Raw genomic sequence first — 20,524 nt, 5'->3', positions numbered from 1 at the left:
ATTCTAAGAACTCTACGTAGTTACGCTCTTTTTTCTCACTTTTTATTTTGGAGAGTCAAAAATAGCATTCTCCAAATCCAAAATGAGGAAATCTTTGAGCAGCTAGTTGATAAACAATGTTTGTCAACAACCTTCTCAAATTGGCTATAAAGTTAAGATAGGGAGATTTATTAGATATCCTTACGACTTGATAAATTGTACAAAAGCTTTTATGTTGATGATTTAACATATAGTGTTAGTATTATTCATTTAAAATATGATATGGTTCATTGATCATATTATATAATTATTACTTACGATTTATAATATGACAATAATTATGTACGTGAATTTAACACGTTAAATCTTAATTTCGTCTTGATTTCTTTGTTAGATGTCACCAATAATTTGGTAGTTGGGGCCTTCACAACCATGCTAGGCTATTGTCAATACGTTTATTTTAACATGAGAATGGAATGTGAGTTCGACAATTTGCAATGATTTGCCGCTTTGATGCATAACCAAATTTGGATTATTTCTCAGCTGCTAGTGCTTACAATTGTATTGATGTAGTACTCTCTTCCAATTATGATGGATAGCAACGTTAATTGTTACAATCATTAACAAAAAACAAAATTAGTGGGTGCTAATGACTATTTATAATTGAATACGGGCAAAATTGGAATGCACATAAAATAAAGAATGCCAACAACATTGGGAATTTAGCTACCCAAGCAAAACAATCACAAACTTTGTCTCAACAATATAGACACATTTTTTTTTTGTAAAAATTATAATACATATAACCAAAACAAATTCATGGGAAAAAAAAAACAAAAAAGATCTATATTTGTGTTTATGAGAGTAAAGAGAAAGTGAAACCTTTCCTAAAATATCTTGAACTTAGGAACATGCAAAATAAAAATCAAAACTCATATCAGCCTTTATATATATATATATATATATATAAATTAGCGATAATTGTATTCAATAATTGGGTGCAAAAACCAAATACTCATAAAGAGTTAATACAAAGATGCACATGAATTGCAAAGGGTTAATCCATATATAGGAGGATGCACCAGCTACATCACACGACTTGTATCTTTACTAATAGCCTAGAAAGACCAAATACATTTTAACGTAAGAGTCACATGCCTGAGCAAATCAAACATGAAATACAGTGTCCAAAATTACAAATACAACTACAACTAACTCATACCAGCTTTATTTGTGCCTTCTATATATATTTTGGAACTTGTGTGTTTGAGATCCAGTGATGCATAAGAAGAAAATGGGCATTTTATTTAGCATTTGGATTCTAAAAAATAATAATAACAAAAAACAAAACTCAACGTAGTGGCTTTCTTGAAATCTGCCATGCTTAATTAGTAGCCGTATGAAACCATAGATAACAAACAATTAGCAAAGACTACATGGGATTCGACAAATACATCATGTGTCTGAGTCTGTGAGCTACATATATAACAAATGATAATATTAATGTTTAATTAAATGTTTGGCTTTCTCAAACCACTAACTTTCAAACATTTTCTTATTTGCAATTTGTGCGGGTTTCCAACCTTATGTTAGAAAGAGGTCAATTAGCATCGTCTCCTAGATGTGCATTCTTTTGAGCCACAAAAATAGAGAGAACTCCAAGTAATAATTAATTGTTGTTTTATGGGTTTAAGTGGGATTAATTATTGGTTTATTTGGTCTATTGCGAATTAACCGTATCCCTATGTTCTTATACAAGTCAATTAATTATCACTAAAACCTAGATGAACTTGTCTTGAGTTTGAGTTATGATTATTCGACAATCATGGTGTGTATGAAACATGAGAGAAAGATCCAACTCTCTCCTCCTCCTCCTCCTCCTCCTCCTCCCAACTCCCAAGTCTCCCAGTCTCCCAAGTCTCCCAAGTCTCCCAAGTCCCAAAGAGAAAATTTTGTTTTCGTAATTACAAATTAATAGGGTACAAAGGTTTGTTCCTTTTTTGCCAGCTACCATATTAACTTCATGAAACATTGGATGAATTGTACTCTCCTAAGCTTTTTTTATTGTCATCTACATCCGATCATTTTCTTCTACTTCCATATATACAAAATTAATTAGCTTTAAATTCATATATTGTGGATTATGTGTTTTTTTATGAGAGTTTTTTTAAAAAAAGAAAAAAGAAAAGAGAAAAACGATAATTGTATTCATAAGTTAAGCACAAAGACCATAAACCACAAGGGCCAATATAAATACCCATAAAGGAATATAAAGATAGAAGCATAATAACCACGCATGGTTAATCTAGATACATAAAAAGACAATGGCAACATCAAGCGCACAATGTGTATCTCCACTAATACCCTCATGAGACCAAAGAAATTTCGGTATAAAAGCAGCAAGTATGAACAAGCCAGACATGAACTGCAGTGCCTAAAACAATTAGTACAACTACAACTTTTAAACTCTCACAAGCAAAAATTAGACTACAAACAAACACCTAATTCACAACCAACTCACCAAAGAGTTTAATAATCTCATGAAGAAATTGGAGTTTCACTTGGGTATTTTTCATATTTGTATTTAATTTAACCAAAAAGTAAGATTTAGTTTCTTTTTAGAAAATAAAATAAGACTTTTGCCATGTGAATTACCGGCAAGTATTTAATGGCCTCTGCTGATAGCTCACCGTTTCAAACCGATATGAGAACTTCAACTTTTGCCATGTGATCGTGACGTGGCTTCCCTGATTGTTTTTTTGTTTTTTTGTTTTTTGTTTTTATAATTTTTATAATTTCCAATTTCCAAAGCAGGAACTATGAAATTGTTCTTTTGTGAAAAAAAAAGTAATTCGAATTTGGAAACCCTGAAATTGAGGGTTTAAGGGTTGAGAAGACAGCCAACATTTGGGAACAAAATCACGCTTGGAATGTTAAACCCTTGTTTAATGTGTTTCTTTCTATGGGTTTAGGTTCAAAGACTCACCAAACTTCACTTTTGGACCACCCATTTTCTTTATTAATCCGACCGTCACATTATGCATAAAAAGAGTATTAATTCAAGCGATAAGGCAACAATGATTATTTGCTATTTTGATGATTGGGCATGTTTATATAATAGACGACATGTTTGGTCCATGATTTCAAACACAATAATGAAGCCTCTTTAATGCATTGCATCTACTGTTTTGTGAACAAAAACTTATAACACGTTATAAATTTCTGTCACGTCTAACAAAAAAGTATCTATTAAAATTTATTCTCTTAAACGAATATGAAAACAAAGCTCGATAAAGAATAATAATGTAATTGCAATGTGACGGAAAAAATTAAGGGATATCATACTAATTGGCTTTTGGTGTTGTCTCAAAGCATACATGATTAATTTGGGATTCGAAAGCGATTAACGATCAAATGAACAATCAACATTACGACATGATTAAATGATTAGACTCCAATCAACAAATGATTAAAAGAGCCATTAACATCTCAACATTATTTTAACCAAACTTTGGTTGAAGCCCACTTCAGAAACTGCTAAGAGTTTCTAAAGAAATGGAGACCAAGCTCGACAATGGCCACATCACATATATTTGAGTGGGGGTCAGCAGCTTGTAATAGTCACTCTTGTCCTCAGTAGAGACAATAATAAGCCCTCCAAAGTACACTAATAATTTTATTTTAATTTTAAAAGTAGAAAACTAATTGTGATTAAAGTAGGAATTAGGGGCCTGATTTTCTGGGGCCAGGGTCCTTTCCAACTCCTAAGCACGACCCATTTGCCGGGGGATAATTCATTAATTTGGATTTTTTTCTTTTTTCTTTTTCTGCATTAAGCTTTCCACGTGCAATTCGAATTAACTACTCCAAATACAATGGTGTTTTAGACATAGAAAAACATGATATCTCTGTGCCACTAAGATACAACTAACTAAGCTTCATTTTGCCTTTTGTTTTATGTTTTCATGGGGAACAAAACCTTATTAAATTACAAGGGTTAACAGGCCATGGTTATTGACTCCATAGTTTCCGGCCGGTGGATTCTTGAGTTCGTATGGTTTACGTAGATAATATTGTCAGATTATCAATTCAAAAACTGATGAAGTTAATTCTTATTTAAACATATGATGTAAATATGAACATGCATGACAATTTTAAGAACACAACATGTATGTTTTGTGTCATAGGAATAAGTTTTTTTTAATTTCTTTTTCTTTCATACAAAGGATAGTAAAAATTATTCTAAATAAATATAATTTATAAAGAGAGAAATTCGATCTTGAGTACAAGAAAGGGTACTGTCTACCCCTAGCTCACATTCGCATGAAGAAGTTCTTTATTCTGGTGAGAACTGGCACCACCCAAAGAGGTTCCCCTAGATAGATGGGCTGATGTTCTTCAAAGCTGTCTCTAATGTTTTGACTTTGAATCAATTAATTCGAACCTAATAACAATAAAGCAAAAATTATATCTTTTGATTTAAAATAAAGGCTCATGTGGGAGCATAAAATGGCTTTTCAACGACACAAGAGGTGAAAAAAGCCTACCTAAAGGCCAAGGCTACACACACAGCAAACAACGACAACAACACTGAGTAAAGAAAGCGAGACGTGAGGGGAACAAGTATCTCTCTCTCTCTCTCTCTCTCTCTCTCTCTCTCTCTCTCTCTCTCTCTAGGGCCCTTGGCCCTAGGCTCTAACCCTATAGAACCAACTTGTAGGGCATGCCCTAAAGACCATGATTTCAGTTTTATATTGGTAATTTATATTTACCACGTTGAAAATGAGAAAAGACTAGGGTTAAAAAACAAGGGTAAGGGTTAGGTCCTGTTCGTAGGAGTATGCCCTAGGATTGTGGCCCTACATTTGTTCCCAAATGACAGAATTGTCATCTTCTGTTTGTGTGGGATTTGATATCCAAATATTGATATGCAACATGTTGATAATGTACTGACAAAAATTTTACAATTTGACTGATGTTTTATTCATCCACTTGTTCTGATGCTGACCACAGGGAGAAAAAAAAAGGGTGTGGGGGAGCTAAGGTTAGATTTTGGATCATTAATTAACAAGATTTTGACTCTTTTTTGGGTGTTTTTTTGCTTCATAAAGAAGATTTTACCATTCTACTTGTACTGTCACTTGGATTTTTGCTCCTGTCATTGTTAGGCTTAGGCCTCCTCCTCCTCCTCACTTCTTTTTCTTAGATTTTTGCAGGATCCAGGAAACTTAAAGGCAACCTCAAAACTCAGAGTGCTTGAAGTTGAAAGGCCACACAGAAATGGAAGCCCAGTAACCCCAGTGGGCCACCCTCTTCTGAACAGCTTTTTCCTTCTTCCAGCATATATATATATGAATCATATATCAAGACCCATCACCCACCACACACCATCAACTGTTATGAGATAAACGTGCAAGTGTTCTGCCAATTTCTTGAAACTTCATTTTAGTACCGAACAAATCCAAAGAGGGTTGTGACTTGTAAATGTTCTCCTTATATGATTTGGTCTGTAGAAACCTCCAAGTTAATCCTAAAATAATTACAAGGGAAAATCAAATATCGAACTTACGACCTCATGTTATATAGGTACATATTCATAACCACTTTAACTACAAGCCTCTTGCAGGATACCACTAGTTCTAATTCTTTATCAATTCACAAGTAAAACTCACCTTCTCAGTTCAAAATAGATTTCTTGGGCCCAACCCATTTACCCCGATGGGAAATGAACTCCTTTCCATCCATGTGTCAAGACACAAATGTGACAGCTTGATGTTAATGGTGATGGCCCATATGCCTGCACACAACTGGGCTACTTTTTCTTCCCAATTTTATTCTATGTCTTCTTTTTAGTTCAATTAAAAATTTATTGGTTCTGATGAAAAATTCTTTTGCACTACTGCCAGATTCAACCAAATTTAATACACATGATATACAACCTAACCTGGCCAAACCTTTTACACAGATAATCGGCTCAACACGAACTACAAACACCTGGCCAGTCACTCAATCAATTCTCTAAAATCCCCAAGATATCATGGGATAATTTAATATGTGCATAAAGTGATGCAATTATTATGTGGGTTCATACTCTTAACATGTTTTCAATGGCATATCTATCTCGACTTTGTGGGGTCAAATTTCATTTTCTTTTGGGTTGTTAGGGGGTTTCAGACACGAGAGAGATAAGATGGTTTCAATGTCTTATATATAAATATTGCATAACAAATTAACAATTCAAAGCAATTGCGTTCCGAGGGCAGAATACTCTCCCTATTGGTCCACTTATGTGAAGAACAGATCACGCCATTCATACATCTGATCACCAGATCAATGCCACAGGGACAGAAAGCCCTCCTCTCAGTGTCCTAGCAGCTCACACTAACCCATAGCATACTTCTGAGTCCAGCTCCTTGCGGTGGTCTCGTACTTGTTCTTGTCAGTCTTGTACATATGGGCAATCTCCGGAACCAAAGGGTCATCAGGGTTGGGGTCTGTCAACAGTGAACAGATTGAAAGCAATACCTGAAAATAAAGTGAAACCAGTTCCCATGCTTCAGTAACACAAATAACATAACATTGCATCAACTATAACAGCACCAAAATTTCCCAATCATACCAGGTTCAATGAATATGGCACAATTGATTCAACCATGTTTCATTTTCAGTATACAACATCATAACAGTTGCAAAATGCAATGGGATCCACAAGATCAATCAGTACTTCACTATGGAAAATTTCTTGGACACAAGAATTAGCACAGATGATAATTTGTTATTTTTCTTTTTATAAAGAAAAGCAAATCATTTTGGTCAATAAAGGATTGTATGCTGTTTCATTGCATAGAGCTCTTTATCTTTTGTGCAAATCTTAACTTGTAAAACTTCAGGGTAATACAATTGCAATTTCTGTATGTAAAAACCTGAGTTTCAGCCCTATTGATTAGCATTTCCTGTATTGACGCATCCGAAATTATAGACATAAAATGGAATCATATGTAGAATCCCAATAGGGGAAACAAGTTTCTACAGAACGCTCAAAATTTATGAAAAAACTATTCCTGTTTAGGAATTAAGCATTTACCTTGGATATGGTCAGGGCAGGGCTCCACTGTTCTTTCAAAATGTCAAGGCAAATGCTACCATTGCTGTTGATATTAGGGTGAAACACCTTTGTCCTGAATGCAACCTGCACAAAAGATCATATAAGTAGCAAAAAGTAATGAACGAATGAAAAGTTGGACAACAAAATCTTCAGTTTGTCGTGCCAATTTTACATGGAAATGATCTTGAAAACAAACAATGCGCAAAAGTTCAGTATTTCCTAGTCATTTGTTAAAATTTGGGATTTTTTAAACTTCAGGAACACCATCTTACTTCATTGCTAAATAAGTTATAATTGTCAATTTCTACTATCACAATGTTATCAACTCCCTTGGGAGTCTGAAAATACATTTGACATCAAACATAGGTGTGATAGGCCACAAGACAATATGCGCCAGATTCTCTCTCTCTCTCTCTCTCTCTCTCTCTCTCTCTCTCTCTCTCTCTCTCACATGAAAGCAATAAAAAAAGGAACTTCCATGCAACAGAAGACCAATTTGATGTGAAATTTATAGAAAGCTAGCAAGTACCTTGGGTGGTTTAAAAGGATAGTCTGGAGGAAAATGTATAGTGACAAGGAACACTCCACCTGCATATGGACTGTCAGCAGGACCCATTATTGTCGCTTGCCAGTGGAACATGTCTTCTGCAACTGGCCCTAAAGATATACATTAGAGTAAAGACAATCAAATTGAATATCTGCTGAGAAGAATGACGTAGTCATTTATCAGAATAGTTTCATTGTGTAAATTTCTCCTGAAAAGAAAAAGCAGCCAAAAGTTACCAATTCATTGAGAAAATTTGATACAAAAGAGTTCCAATTGCCTAAAAGATTTGAAGGGTTTCACTTGCACATAGATTTATTCCACACAGTAGATAGACTGCTGTGGCTATAAATGAGTGACTTCATATTCTCCCAAAAGAATGAACTTTTGCAGCCATTAAGGGTATTAAAATCCAGGGTGGCGTGATGATGATGACAAAAAGATTCCAACCACAGTTGAGTTATTCAAAACTCAAAAACAAGTGTATCATTTATAAGATATCCATATATAAGACAAAGTAATGGTAATCTTCAAATTAACAGCAAAATAATATAGCATTTATGGCACCAAAGGTGGCAAATGAGTCAGTTTAGGGTGCGTCGTAAACTAGATAGACTAAGAACTACCATTTATTTGCCACTTATATCTATTGCCTATGGCCATCTAATCCAATTTTAAGGGTGGGTGGGTGTAGGTCCATTATGGAAATATCCAGCTCAAGATACTATAATTCACTCAATGGTGTAGACAGTGTTCCAAAGGGGAAATATATTAAAAGAAGAAAGAGAAAGCATTTGATCCTTCACTTGCAAAGGAATGCTATTTCAGAGAATCTATTGACGTAAGCGTCAAGAAAGAAACCCCGAAACAATACTCAACCACCCACCCTGGCAGACAAGAATGAGTCTTCCCACCACAACATTTAAAACAATACAACAGCTGTACCAAAGGATAACATTGTTCCAACTTCAAATTACCAGCCAACTTCTTTGACTGCCCGAACCTCCCTCTTTAACACCTTTAATGTCTACTCAGCCCTCAAAATCATACAAGACTCAGAATGACAAAAATCAGTCCCAACCACTGCGGATATACAGATAACCAGGCTTAAAATTAAAAGCTTTTCTTTCTGAGGATTCAGTGGGTCATTACAGGTCCCCACAACCCAGACCATTTAACAAGGAGTTAAAAGGGTAATTACCCATTTATACCCAAGATGCTAGGTAGGAGGTCTATTGCCATTTAATTAGGGCAAGGAAATCGGTATGGGTAACAACTGCCACACAATAGCACCTTCAGTATCCCATATCATTCACTATTTTCTTTCATATTCTCTGATGATTCTTAACGATGAAATTCAGTTGACCAACTTAAAAATAATGCAATTCCATTTGATTATGAGACAAACACATAATTTAGCATGAGAACAATAATACAAAATTGATTTGACCACCAAATCGGTGCAAGACTGCAGCTTTGCACAGATTTCCTGGTCTGGGTTAATAAAAAATAGCAAATTTCTAAAAATAAGCATAGATGGAAGCTCAAATCAGATGGTACACATGAGCCAAAATCTCAAAAGAGGATGCAATCAACAAACTTCTACATAATTCTTACCCAAAAACACAAAATTAAAACTTGAGCAGAATTAAAATGAAAAAGAAGAGGCAACGGATCGGGTTTGGAAATGGAAAGTACCAGCGCTGCATGAAGTAGGAGGATCTTTCTGGAGGTCCTTCAGCTCCTTCAGGATCCGTTTCGACGCCATCACCTTCACAAGCCAACAAACAAACCAAACCAAACCCTAGATGAACCTGACCTCAATCTAATAAATTCACACACACAACAAAGAAAACCCAAATTTCATTTCTTGTGTGCAAGTAGCAGAGAGATGGTAGAGAGAGTACCTTGACCTGAGAGAACCTCCTGCTTTATTATTGATTTAGATTTTATGTTTTTTTTATCTTTTTAATCTTTTGCGTTTATTGAGAAGGTGGTAGCTCTTGAACAACCACTCAAAATGAGTTTATATATTATACCTAGGGAAAGAGGAGGGGACAAGACTGTAATTTTGCTCCACACATCCGTCCAATCAAAGTGTGCCATTCTATAGACCATGGTACAATGGAGAAAAAAAGAAAAAGGAGTGATTTCTGTGTTCGAATCTTGTCCCTTGTGACAATAGAAAATAAAAAATAAAAAATCTTATCATTTGTTAAAAACATGTGTTATTGTATTTAGTTTTAGGTAATCATAGTTAAAATGTAAGATGATTTTGTTAATAAAGATTAATAATTTAATGTGTAGCACTCACATTGTAATATGGTTAAAATGATCACCTAAATTTTTCTACGCGTTAAGGCCAATATGTGGACATCGTTAGAAAATCAAGTTATTTTTTCAATAAGGACGGCTAGGCAATTGATTTAGTCTTAAAAATAAGTAAACTCTAGTCTTAAATTCTAGTCAAAGGATAAGATGCATCTTAGAAATTAATTAAGAAATAGGTCGTATTGCAGATATATCTTAGGTAAGTTAGTCATGACAATGACATGACAAATCTCGATTACAACCCAAAATTTGACCACATCAAAACCACCTATACCTATATATATTTTTGTTTATCCCCAATATTCTTGCAAGACTCCATTTGGAATGTTAGGTTTCAAATCTATGAAAATTTATCTTTATAGTTAGATTTTCTTCATTATAATCTTAGCACGAAAAAGAATAGAATGAAATCCATCCATTGTACCTAATCATTTTCAAGGTCATAATAGTACAACATTGTACCCAGTATTTTCAATCACATTGTATCCAGCATCTCTCTCAACATTTTTCTAACCAATGTAACCATATTATCAATATCAAAATTCATTGTTTCTATCCAAACATACCCTCGTATAAATTTTCCCAAAAAGGTATTTTTGTAAATGGAAACCAGGAAACGAAGCAGTTTTTTTTCTTTCTTTCTTTTGGACTAAACTTGAGCAAAACCCTAATTCGAAACGTATCTTTTTACATGTAGATTATGGACACTGCTTTGAAATGTTGAGCAAAAGCAAACACAACTTTTAGATTTTGTTGGTGTGTTTGATTTTTCCCTCCAGTATCTTTCACATTCTGATGAGCTTTTGCCAGCATCAAACAGCTCTGAAGACTTCACGTGCAATAGCAGAATATTTCCAAATAAATGTCCAATCTATGCTTGTAGATCATGATGCCCTCCGCTGTGAGTTGCTTTGGATAAAATAAGTGATGATTGAGATAAAAAAACAAAACAAAAAAGAGTTTTTACAAAAACACCCTTCTATATATTAACTGGAGTGGAAGAATGTTAATAATCAATTTGAAAGACAGATTTTGTGAAAAACAGTTGTACAAACAGTTGCATTGCATCCTTCAGGAAAACATAGTAGGACCCATGCAGAGGCCAGCAGGAAGTTATTCTTGCAGTCAGTTTTTATATGACACAAAGATATGTATAGCATCTTTGGCACGATTATGCCTATGCATCTATTCAAGCAAAATATGTTTTTTGCATTCTCCTTTTAATATGCGTGTGTGTGTGTCTAAGAGAGAGAGAGAGAGAGAGAGAGAGAGAGAGAGAGAGAGAGAGAGAGTTCCAAGTACCAAAAAGCATATTTGAAATGCCATTTCCAGAATTATAGTCACTACTACATTGATACATGACCTAGCTCTTCCTAAATGGGATAAAGTAGAAGAAAAAAAAATTGAAAAAAATTTGTTCATTCACTGGAGCAAAACGACATTTTGAGATGAAATGAAATACATCACTAGATGGGAAAAATAGCAAATGGTTCATTCATTGTGATGTTGGATGTTCTGTTCCAACCACTGGTGGTGGGGTTGAGCTTTCAGATCTGTTTCCAGACGATGGTCGATTCTCATTATCATTCCGGCGGACACTTTCTATCATCTTCACTACATCCAGCATTTTAGGTCTTTGATCAGGCATCCTTACCACACAAGACATGGCAATCTGTAACATCTCTACCATTTCTTCCTCTATATTTAGATACCTCATGAGCTCTATGTCAAACACTTCTGCTGTCCACTCCTCTCGGACAACTGAATGCACCCATCTGACCAAGTGGACAATCTCATCACCAGCAGTAGTATGGATAGGGGATTTTCCAGTGAGGAGTTCCAGTAACACAACCCCAAAACTGTAGACATCAGCTGCTTGTCCTGCTTTCCTGGTGTCTGTCACTTCTGGGGCTCGGTAACCAGCAGCACGGGAGATTGGGGGAGCTAGTGAGCTCATTATAGTTGCCAAGCCAACATCAGAAACACAACCATACTGTTGCGAGTTTACAAAGATGTTTGAGGCTTTGACGTTTCCGTGGACAAGCTTCCCACCATTCTCTGTATGTATATGAGCAATTCCTTTTGCTGCTCCAATAGCTATTTTCAGTCGGGTATCCCAATCTAAAGGGACTCTGTCCTCTCCTCTTCTACCTGAAAATCGAAAGAGCAATGCAAGATATATATTAATCTCTACAGTGGGTGGCAGTGCAACATGCACAATGGAGTTAGAATTCCCAAGCATGACACCAACTAAATATTGTCATTCCGAAAGATGCCAAATCCGACAAATACAATAGATTTTCTTCAATAAAACTGAGTTCCTCCCAGTTACCAGCTTACAACAGATGTTTTTTGAACATAGAAACTTTGGGGGTTTGAAGGTTCCTTGATCAAGATAAAACTAACAGTGCACCAAAGAATGACACATGATTCCCTAAATACAACATTCGCATATCTCTACCTTTAGAGAAGTTAATATGTCCGATGCACCACATGGTTTACAAACAAACGACCCTAGAATGGAAGAACCAGATAAATATCATTTACACTAATAGGCTTGTCTTTGAAGATATTTACTCCCTAATGTTCAACAGATCATTTTATATTGATAGCATGGACTTGGTCAAAGAAAGCCTCACGAAGGTACAAGGCAACATAACATTAGTATGGATGCCAAGGCCTGTTGGTACTTGCTAGTTAGTATTTTAATGCATAAATTACCACTGGACTCATAAGCAGTCACTATAGTTTTATTGTCAGAATCAACGGTAGCTTCTAAAACTCAAAAATTCAAGTATTAAACAGTTCTAAGCTATTGGCACAGTAGAATTGCTACACATGACAGAGTAAAGTGAATTATCCGAATCTACATAATTTAGCAGCATAATATTTTCACAAGTGTTGACCATATGCTACATCCAGCAGGCCAAGACACATTCTAACATTTTGACAGACCCAGGATCATCTCAAAACAAGGACTGCAGTACAGACCAATAGTATTCCACTATGTTTCGGACTTGTTCCAACTGGCATCTATCATATACTTAGTAGTACAATTCCAACAAATTATTCAGAATGATTGAAGTGAAAAATACTCAAACAATTTTAGCTACAGATGACTACTTATAAACAGACAACTTCTATGATGTACAGGATCTAAAGGTTATTAATTTCCAAAATAAGAAGTACAACAATCAGCTATTTGCATTCAACAATTTTCAAAATAGAGAAAATTACAGTTATCAAGTTAACACTCATCAAGGATGGAAGATAGTAACATACCATGTAACAAAGCAGAGACGCTCCCCTGGTTGTAGTAATCATATACCATTAGCTTCTCATCTTTGGAATAATAATATGCCTTCAGTTCAACCACATTTTCATGCCTAATGTTGCCAGCAATCTCCATATGTTGCTCGAAGTCCCGCTTCCCAACATTTACATCCTTCAACCTCTTCACCACCACAACGGTTGCATCTTCTAATATTGCCTTATATGCTGTACCAAATGTCCCTTTTCCAAGTACCTCAGCAGAAGCCCTCAATAAATCCTCCAGATCAAATGCGTAATGACAGCCCTCAAAGAAAACCAGTTTATTATTCGCGTCTTGACTCCTTGAGATCACTTTTTCCGGTGACATTTCTCCCTTGTGCAACTTTCCAGAAAGCCCATCTTCCTGTTTTCTTCTTGAGCAGAAAACAAGTATTAGAAATGCAAACGCCACAATGCCCAAAACAGCACCAGCAACTATAATTCCTAGTAATGCTGTCTCACCAAGCTTCCCACCATTCTTAGATTTCGGATATGGTTTAGGGGCGGGTGGAAGAACAGGAGGAAGACTGGGTGGGAAACTAGCAAAAGAAATGTTGTTACCCACGAAAACCGACCTTGGAAACCTCTGAAGTGATTTGGGAACACTACCATTGAGATTGTTGTTAGATAAGTTTAGCTGCTGCAACTTGCTTGATTCGAGATCAGGAATTTCACCAGAAAGGGAATTGTTAGCAAGATTCAAGCCTGAAAGCTGAGTCAAATTGGAAAGCGAATAAGGAATGCTCCCATTGAAGTGATTGTTAGACAAATTGACAATGGTGAGGTTCTTCCAAACTGAGAAGTCCCCGGGCAATGGTCCAGAGAAGTTATTGAATTGGAGATAGAGGAAAGACAAGTTTTTGAGGTTGAAGAAATCAGAAGGGAACTGCCCACTTATCACATTGGATCTAAGACTCAAAATTTGCAGCCTTGAGAGGCGGCTAAGCGTGTAAGGTGGTATCTGGCCAGTAAATCCAATGCCGGGCAATCGGACGGCTATCACATAAGACTTATCCTCACTACAAGTCACTCCAGTCCAATGGTCACACACAGGAGAGCTCTCATTCCAATTAAGAGAGCGGGAGTGAGGGAGATTGTTCACAAAATCAAGCAAGGCTTGCTTATCTTCAACTGGGTCTGCATTTCCTTGCAAGAAAACCAAACCCAGCAAGAAAATCCAATACAGAATGCAACGACCTGCCATTTCCCTCACTCTCCCCTTACCAAAATCCCCAACACTACAAGCAGAGAACGAGCTGTTTCTGCAAAGTTTCTCTCTTTTCATGGTTCTGGCCCTTCAGGGTTTTGGCTGAAGATGCACAAACAAATATAGAAACAAATTAAGTTAAAAATACAAAAGACAGAATGTAAAGCGAAAAGAGAAAGGAAAAAAAATCAGATTCCAAGACTATTGTCGAGAAAAAGTAGAGGTGACTCTGAGAAATTTCTGCTATAAAAAATGGAAACTTGCAGGCTTTGAATATCGTGTTTATAGTCAAAAAGGAACATATTTTATTATGCAAAAGCAAAGTATGTACCACCAGAAACCGAGCTTTCTTTTTGTTCTTTGTTCTTTGTAACTTTGTTTCTTTCAACTTTGCCGTTCAAATTTCAAAAATAGCAGAAACCCAAAATTTATACATGGGAAAACATTTCAACAAACAAGTAAAAATGAAAACCAAAGTACCCAGAAGCTCAACTCACCTGCCCACCATTTCCTTTCAGTTTCAGATCTGACCCAACAAAGTCCTCTGGTTTTAGAGTGAACCCAAGTCCAAAATTAGTGCAACTCTGCCTCTGAGACCAAAACAATTTAAAAAATTCACTCTTTCAGAACACAAAGTAAAATGTGGAACAGCAGAGTATGAGTGGAGAGAGAGAGAGAGAGAGAGAGAGCGCAGTGGAAACGTACATGTTATGATGACTCTCAACTGATGGTGCTGCTAAAATAGCATCCAAGATGAATGAACCTGCAAACAAAAAAAACTGTTGCCCAATGGACCAAAAATTTACTTTTTCTTTTCTTTTTCTTTCTTTCTTTCACCAAAAAAAAGAAAATAATAAAATAATAAGAACAGAAAAACCGCTACTTAAGTTGGCAGTTTCGAAGGGCTTCCGGGGATGAAGAGGAGGTTGGGGGAAGGGAGGCGAGTAATTATAAGTCATCGGTAGTGGGAGAGAGTGGATCATGAGTTCGTGACTAGGTGGACGGAACGCCGTTATTGTGGGTAGGGTTGCGATAGTGACGTGGTCTCGTCTACGTCTGATATGTGGACCCGCGCGAAATTAATTTCTTGATAAATATGAACCAACGTGCTCTCGTCCCCGTGCTGTCGTTTAACGATAACGACGACGAGAGGAGGTCTTCGGTTAATCTTCGCCGCCGATTCGGGCTCCGAGTTTTGCGTGGGTGCATAGAGCCCGTTCGATTGCATGACGGCATTTCTTTGACTTCTTTTGGTTTTCAAAATCTGACCAGAGATAATTTTACTTTTTGTTTTACAGTGACTGAGAGATAATATTTACTGTGGTAACTCTTTATTTTCATCTCTGCTTTTTTTAATATAAAAAATTCTGGGCTGTTAACCACTTTATCCTATCCAAATAAGGCATAACATTTTGTTTACATAGTAATCTCTATATTACTTTTGTTACCTAAAAAATCCAATGTTTGGTGACTCGAAGTTGAACTATTCCAATTAAATTAATAGTTTTTTTTTGTTTTTGAAAAATTTTAGGATTGCATTCATAATTTAACCAAAAAAGTTACTCTCTACAAAGAGCTAATACAAACTAGCCACAAAGGACCATTACAATAACAAAGGGGTCTAACATCAAAATTAAGATAATCTGATGCGCCTCTACTAACAATCACGCACGATCGAAGAAATTCTGGTATAGTCATCCTAACTAAGATTACAAACTCAGAATAATCAAAAATAGATAAAGCTTGAAAAAACCAAGTCATAACAATACAAATAAAACTCTCACAAAAAAGAGATGAAAAGCTCTCATAAAGGCGAGGTGAAAAACTCTTACAAAATGAGAGGTGAAAACTACACATAGAACCTAAAGAGTCTCGGTAATTTATTCCAAACATAAAGAAACTGCAAAAAGGATAATGATGGATATCCAATGCCAAAACGCAGGTCTAAAATCATAACAAAATCAAGACAAATAGAGAAAACTTTGTCTTTGAAAATGAGAGAAGAAGAGAAGGAGGGAACAATCTAACTATAAAGGTAGACAACAATCGCTCTTTAACAAACTTATAAATACATTAGACAACAATTTAACATATTATGTTTTACAAATTTCTTCAAAGGGATGAAACTTATAAAAACACGAACTCCACTTCCTTCCAATCTAAACCCAACCACCACAATTTTCCTTTGTGTTTGAGCACATGGATAAAGTTGAACGACATAAATAATAAATAGTAAAAAAAAAAGCAATTTGAGTTGATTGGAGAAGTTCCAATCTTTAAAGCATTGGTTGATAAAAGTCAATTCTTCTATTATGTTTAGGTTCATTATCTCAGCACACCAGTTACTGTTATGTATGTAAGCATAGGTCCCATGCCATTATTATTAAACTCTTTACACCTAATTAGAAATAAGTAAATTTAGATTTTACCCATAAAAAAACTTTCACTTTTGGAAAAAGCCAAAGCTTTTTCAAAAAAGACAGAAAAACCTCTCAACTTTCAAACCAAAGGCATGCAAATGTAAAGGATTCCTTAAGAAATCAAAAAAAAAATAAGGGCAATTTTGTCTATTTTGGCTTCTTTTAAAAATTTTCTCTCTCCTTTGGGCTTTTCCAAAGTCTCCCTTAGAAATATATATCCACCAAGGCATCAACCACCATTGTCCAATGGCCCTATTCCCTAAGCAAAATTAATCTGAGAAATGAAAGAAAAAATACTGTACAAAAGAATCATTCTCTCTCTCCCCCCTCATGGGACCTGGTGTGGACTTAAGTTTTTTTATTTTTTATTCCTTAGAAAGTTGAACATAATTATAAGATATATAACTTAAAAAATATATTTAAAATTGACAAAGAATATGGCCAATCATATATATTGCTACTTTTGACAGAGTTGAAATTATATGTCCACTTTTTTTTTTTTGGCCCCTAATCTGTCTTCTTCTTCTGTTTCTTATGGAAACACACCCACTCTTGTCCTAATGCATGTCTAGGCCCTCAGCCAACTATGAACTGCCATTTCCTTTTCGAGGGCTCTCATCACAAATAAATTCTTAACACCATGGCCATTCTTGTCCATGCTGGTTGGTGCAAAATGCTTCATTATGGTTCTACTTTTAAAGCTAGCATGGAGCTAGGTTCCTAGTGTGGTGCCCACCAGTGGATGAATCCACCAGATTGTGACAGGTGTCAAGAACTTCTCTTTCAAAAGGGCATCCAAATTGTCAAAGGGCATGTTACAATTTGGAGGTTTGCATAATTAGCTAGCTAGAAGAACCTGCCCTCCTCCTCCTGTGTGCTTTGATTTGGGTTGCATTCTTTTTGTAGAGTTGGAATTGCATGTTTGAATTGGAGGTGAAAATGGAATTAATTAATACATGGTAGAGGAGCATGCAAAAAAAAAAAAAAAAACAGATAAGATGCAGCTGTCTGTTATGTGTTTAGCAGTTTGATTTGCCAAATCTGGCCTCATGTACTTTGGATAGGGAATATTAGAATACTTCTTCTTTAGTAAGCATTGGGAGACTCTTAACCTTGAGCTTCAAGGAATTAGCTTAAATGACAAACTGAGCTCAATTAATCAATGTCTTTGAAAAGTCATCAAGACTTGAAAACCCCATTTGAGCAATGACCTGCTTTAAGAAATTACTGAATAATTTTGGTAAAAATAATGATGATGTGTGTGCAGAAGGTGGAGTTTATAAGTCAATACTATTTGTTTTATTTGGAAAGTAAACCCATATTTTACAGTTTTATCCCAATTCATAACTTAAGAGATTTTGGATTTATCTATCCAAACTATATGTGCAATATTGACTGAACTTTGACATCAATTTAGGCTTTAGCTATCAGCACAGAACCTGAATGATTGACAAATGCTCTAATGAGGTACATAAGGAGTATAGGTTGGTAAGTTTGCAGTTTTTAATGATATGATTGAGAAGAAATTCTTGTATCCGTCGGTCGGATCATTGTATTTGATACCCTCACAAAAGTCAAATTCTCTATGTATTTTGATCCTATCCAATCCATCCAAGAACTCCTCCATTAAGAGGGACTTGATGATTTTAGCCCCACTGCGCACTTGTTATTCCATGGATTTAATTAGTAGCCAATGAGTTGTTGGGTGAATAAGTTTGGTTTAGTTGTTCCTCCTAGAAGGTTGGTAAGTAAGCAATTTTTAATGATCTGATTGAAGAGAAATTCTTATGTTTGTCGGTCGGATTATTGTATCTGATCACCCACACAAAAGTCAAATTTTCTATGTATTTTGATCTATCCGGTCCATCCAAGACCTCCTCCATTAGGAGGGACTTGATGATTTTAGCCTCACTGCCCACTTGTTATTCCATGGATTTAATTCGTAGCCAAGGAGTTGTTGGGTGGATAGGTTTGGTTTTGTTGTTCCTCATAAAACCTTAAACCAACACATCAAAGGTTGTTATCAATTCACGGACATGCTGGACACGTTTCTCTATATATGGTCCCATTTAGTAACTAAACTAACTAACCATCTTCATTGAAGTATAATTGTTGGTGCAACCCAACCCAAACCTCTTGGAGGCTATATTGAGGGGTAAAAATGAGGACTTATAATGAGGGGTTACTTAATAGTCGTTCGATCTAGTGCAAAATTATTATTGGACGCTGGATTGAATACCCTCATTATAATCTTTCACTTTTATCCCTCATTACAGAAGCTCCCCCAAAACAAATCGATGTGTTTATTTATGATATGTTATTATAAAATAGTGAGTGGGGCACTGAGATGGTTTTTTTTTTTTTTTTTCCCTGCTAAAAATATTAGGGAACTTCATTATTATACTCAAAATATAGGCTGAAATTATATATATAAAGAACCTCACATGGAAGCACTTTAGAAACATCCCTAAAACTCATTTACTGCATAAGAAATTGGTGTTTAAGTTCCTATAGATGATATGATTGCCACTAATTAGCTTTATAAAAAAACCAAAACTAAAAACTGAAAAAAAAAACCCAAAACAAGCCCAGCCCAAAATTTTTTTAAAAACCCAAACAATTTATTTTAAAAAAAATTTGCTAAAACCAAGCAGGGGCTCTTCATAGAAGTACATTGTTAATACTATATCATAAAACTATCTTGTAGTCTATGTCGTAGAAGTACATGTTAATACCCTGTCATAGAAGTACACTGTCAATACTCTGTCATAGAAGTACACTGTCAATACTCTGTCATATAACTATCTTGTTAATACTCTATCATAGAAGTAGATTGTTAAACAAAAATGAGATCCATAACCTAAATAGTAATGATAAATTGATTATCAAAGCTTAAAATACATTCCTCAAATTAACTAAAATCCAAAGAGAAACACATAATTGAAGCAAAAGATCAAAAATTCCAAGTCCAAACCAAACAACGACGATGACGACACGGCGAAATCTCCATCTTCCTCCACAACTGAAGACGACAAGTCACTAGCGTTGTGCAGTACTCTAGAACAACCGGTGAGGTCCTCGGCTGTCGTTTACGCCGAGACGATGACTTGTCGAGATAGAGGTTCCTTTGATATCGCTGTAACATTCCACCTTAATTTCAATCTCATACCTTCGCCCACAAATCTACAACCAAAAACAAAAAGATGAAGAAGAAAGTATAGGAGTACGAATTTGGAGAGGTCGAGATGATCCGATTTGGCGAGCTGAGGCTTGGTCCCTTGAAAAGTGTCAGAGCCAATAATGGAGAGGAGACGTAGACATCCGCACAATCCAAAAAGTCCGAAGAGAAAGGTGATTTCAAAATAAGAAATGGAATAACAAAAACTGAAAACTGTGGTTGAAGATGAAGATGAGAGACTAGAGCTCGTGAAATGAGTTCTACTCTGACTTCAACGCAAGATAAAGAGATTAGAATTCCAATTTTATGTTAAAAGGGTAATAAAGATATTTCATCTTATTATTTAAATTAAAAAATATACAATTGTCGATTTTTGGGGGTTTTTTTTATAGTGTGTTTATAATTTTTAAATAATATAGTGTTTCTTTATAAGACTATGTCTAAGATT

At 35.5% G+C, this 20,524-nt stretch overlaps 2 protein-coding genes across 3 annotated transcripts; both read right to left on the bottom strand.

The window, feature by feature from the left end:
- Positions 6,162-9,655, bottom strand: LOC18777117 (ubiquitin-conjugating enzyme E2 10). The gene is made up of 5 exons (XM_007209679.2): positions 9,536-9,655; positions 9,327-9,399; positions 7,614-7,741; positions 7,064-7,168; positions 6,162-6,504 (listed from the first exon to the last, which is right to left on the bottom strand). The coding sequence occupies exons 2-5, from the start codon at positions 9,394-9,396 to the stop codon at positions 6,361-6,363; spliced, it is 447 nt and encodes a 148-aa protein (XP_007209741.1). The 5' UTR covers positions 9,397-9,399; positions 9,536-9,655; the 3' UTR covers positions 6,162-6,360.
- LOC18776589 (probable inactive receptor kinase At4g23740) lies at positions 11,255-15,412 on the bottom strand. 2 transcript variants are annotated; one of them, XM_007210234.2, is made up of 4 exons: positions 15,184-15,412; positions 14,976-15,068; positions 13,242-14,580; positions 11,255-12,110 (listed from the first exon to the last, which is right to left on the bottom strand). In XM_007210234.2, exons 3-4 carry the CDS (start codon positions 14,554-14,556, stop codon positions 11,455-11,457), a joined length of 1,971 nt encoding a protein of 656 aa, XP_007210296.1. In that variant the 5' UTR covers positions 14,557-14,580; positions 14,976-15,068; positions 15,184-15,412; the 3' UTR covers positions 11,255-11,454. The 2 variants fall into 2 exon arrangements, with proteins under 2 accessions (XP_007210296.1, XP_020418967.1); XM_020563378.1 differs by lacking the exon at positions 15,184-15,412 and having other exon boundaries at positions 14,976-15,172.

This window comes from Prunus persica, chromosome G5 (assembly GCF_000346465.2).
Source record: "Prunus persica cultivar Lovell chromosome G5, Prunus_persica_NCBIv2, whole genome shotgun sequence".
NCBI lineage: Eukaryota > Viridiplantae > Streptophyta > Magnoliopsida > Rosales > Rosaceae > Prunus > Prunus persica.
This window is presented reverse-complemented; position numbering and strand designations above follow the sequence as displayed.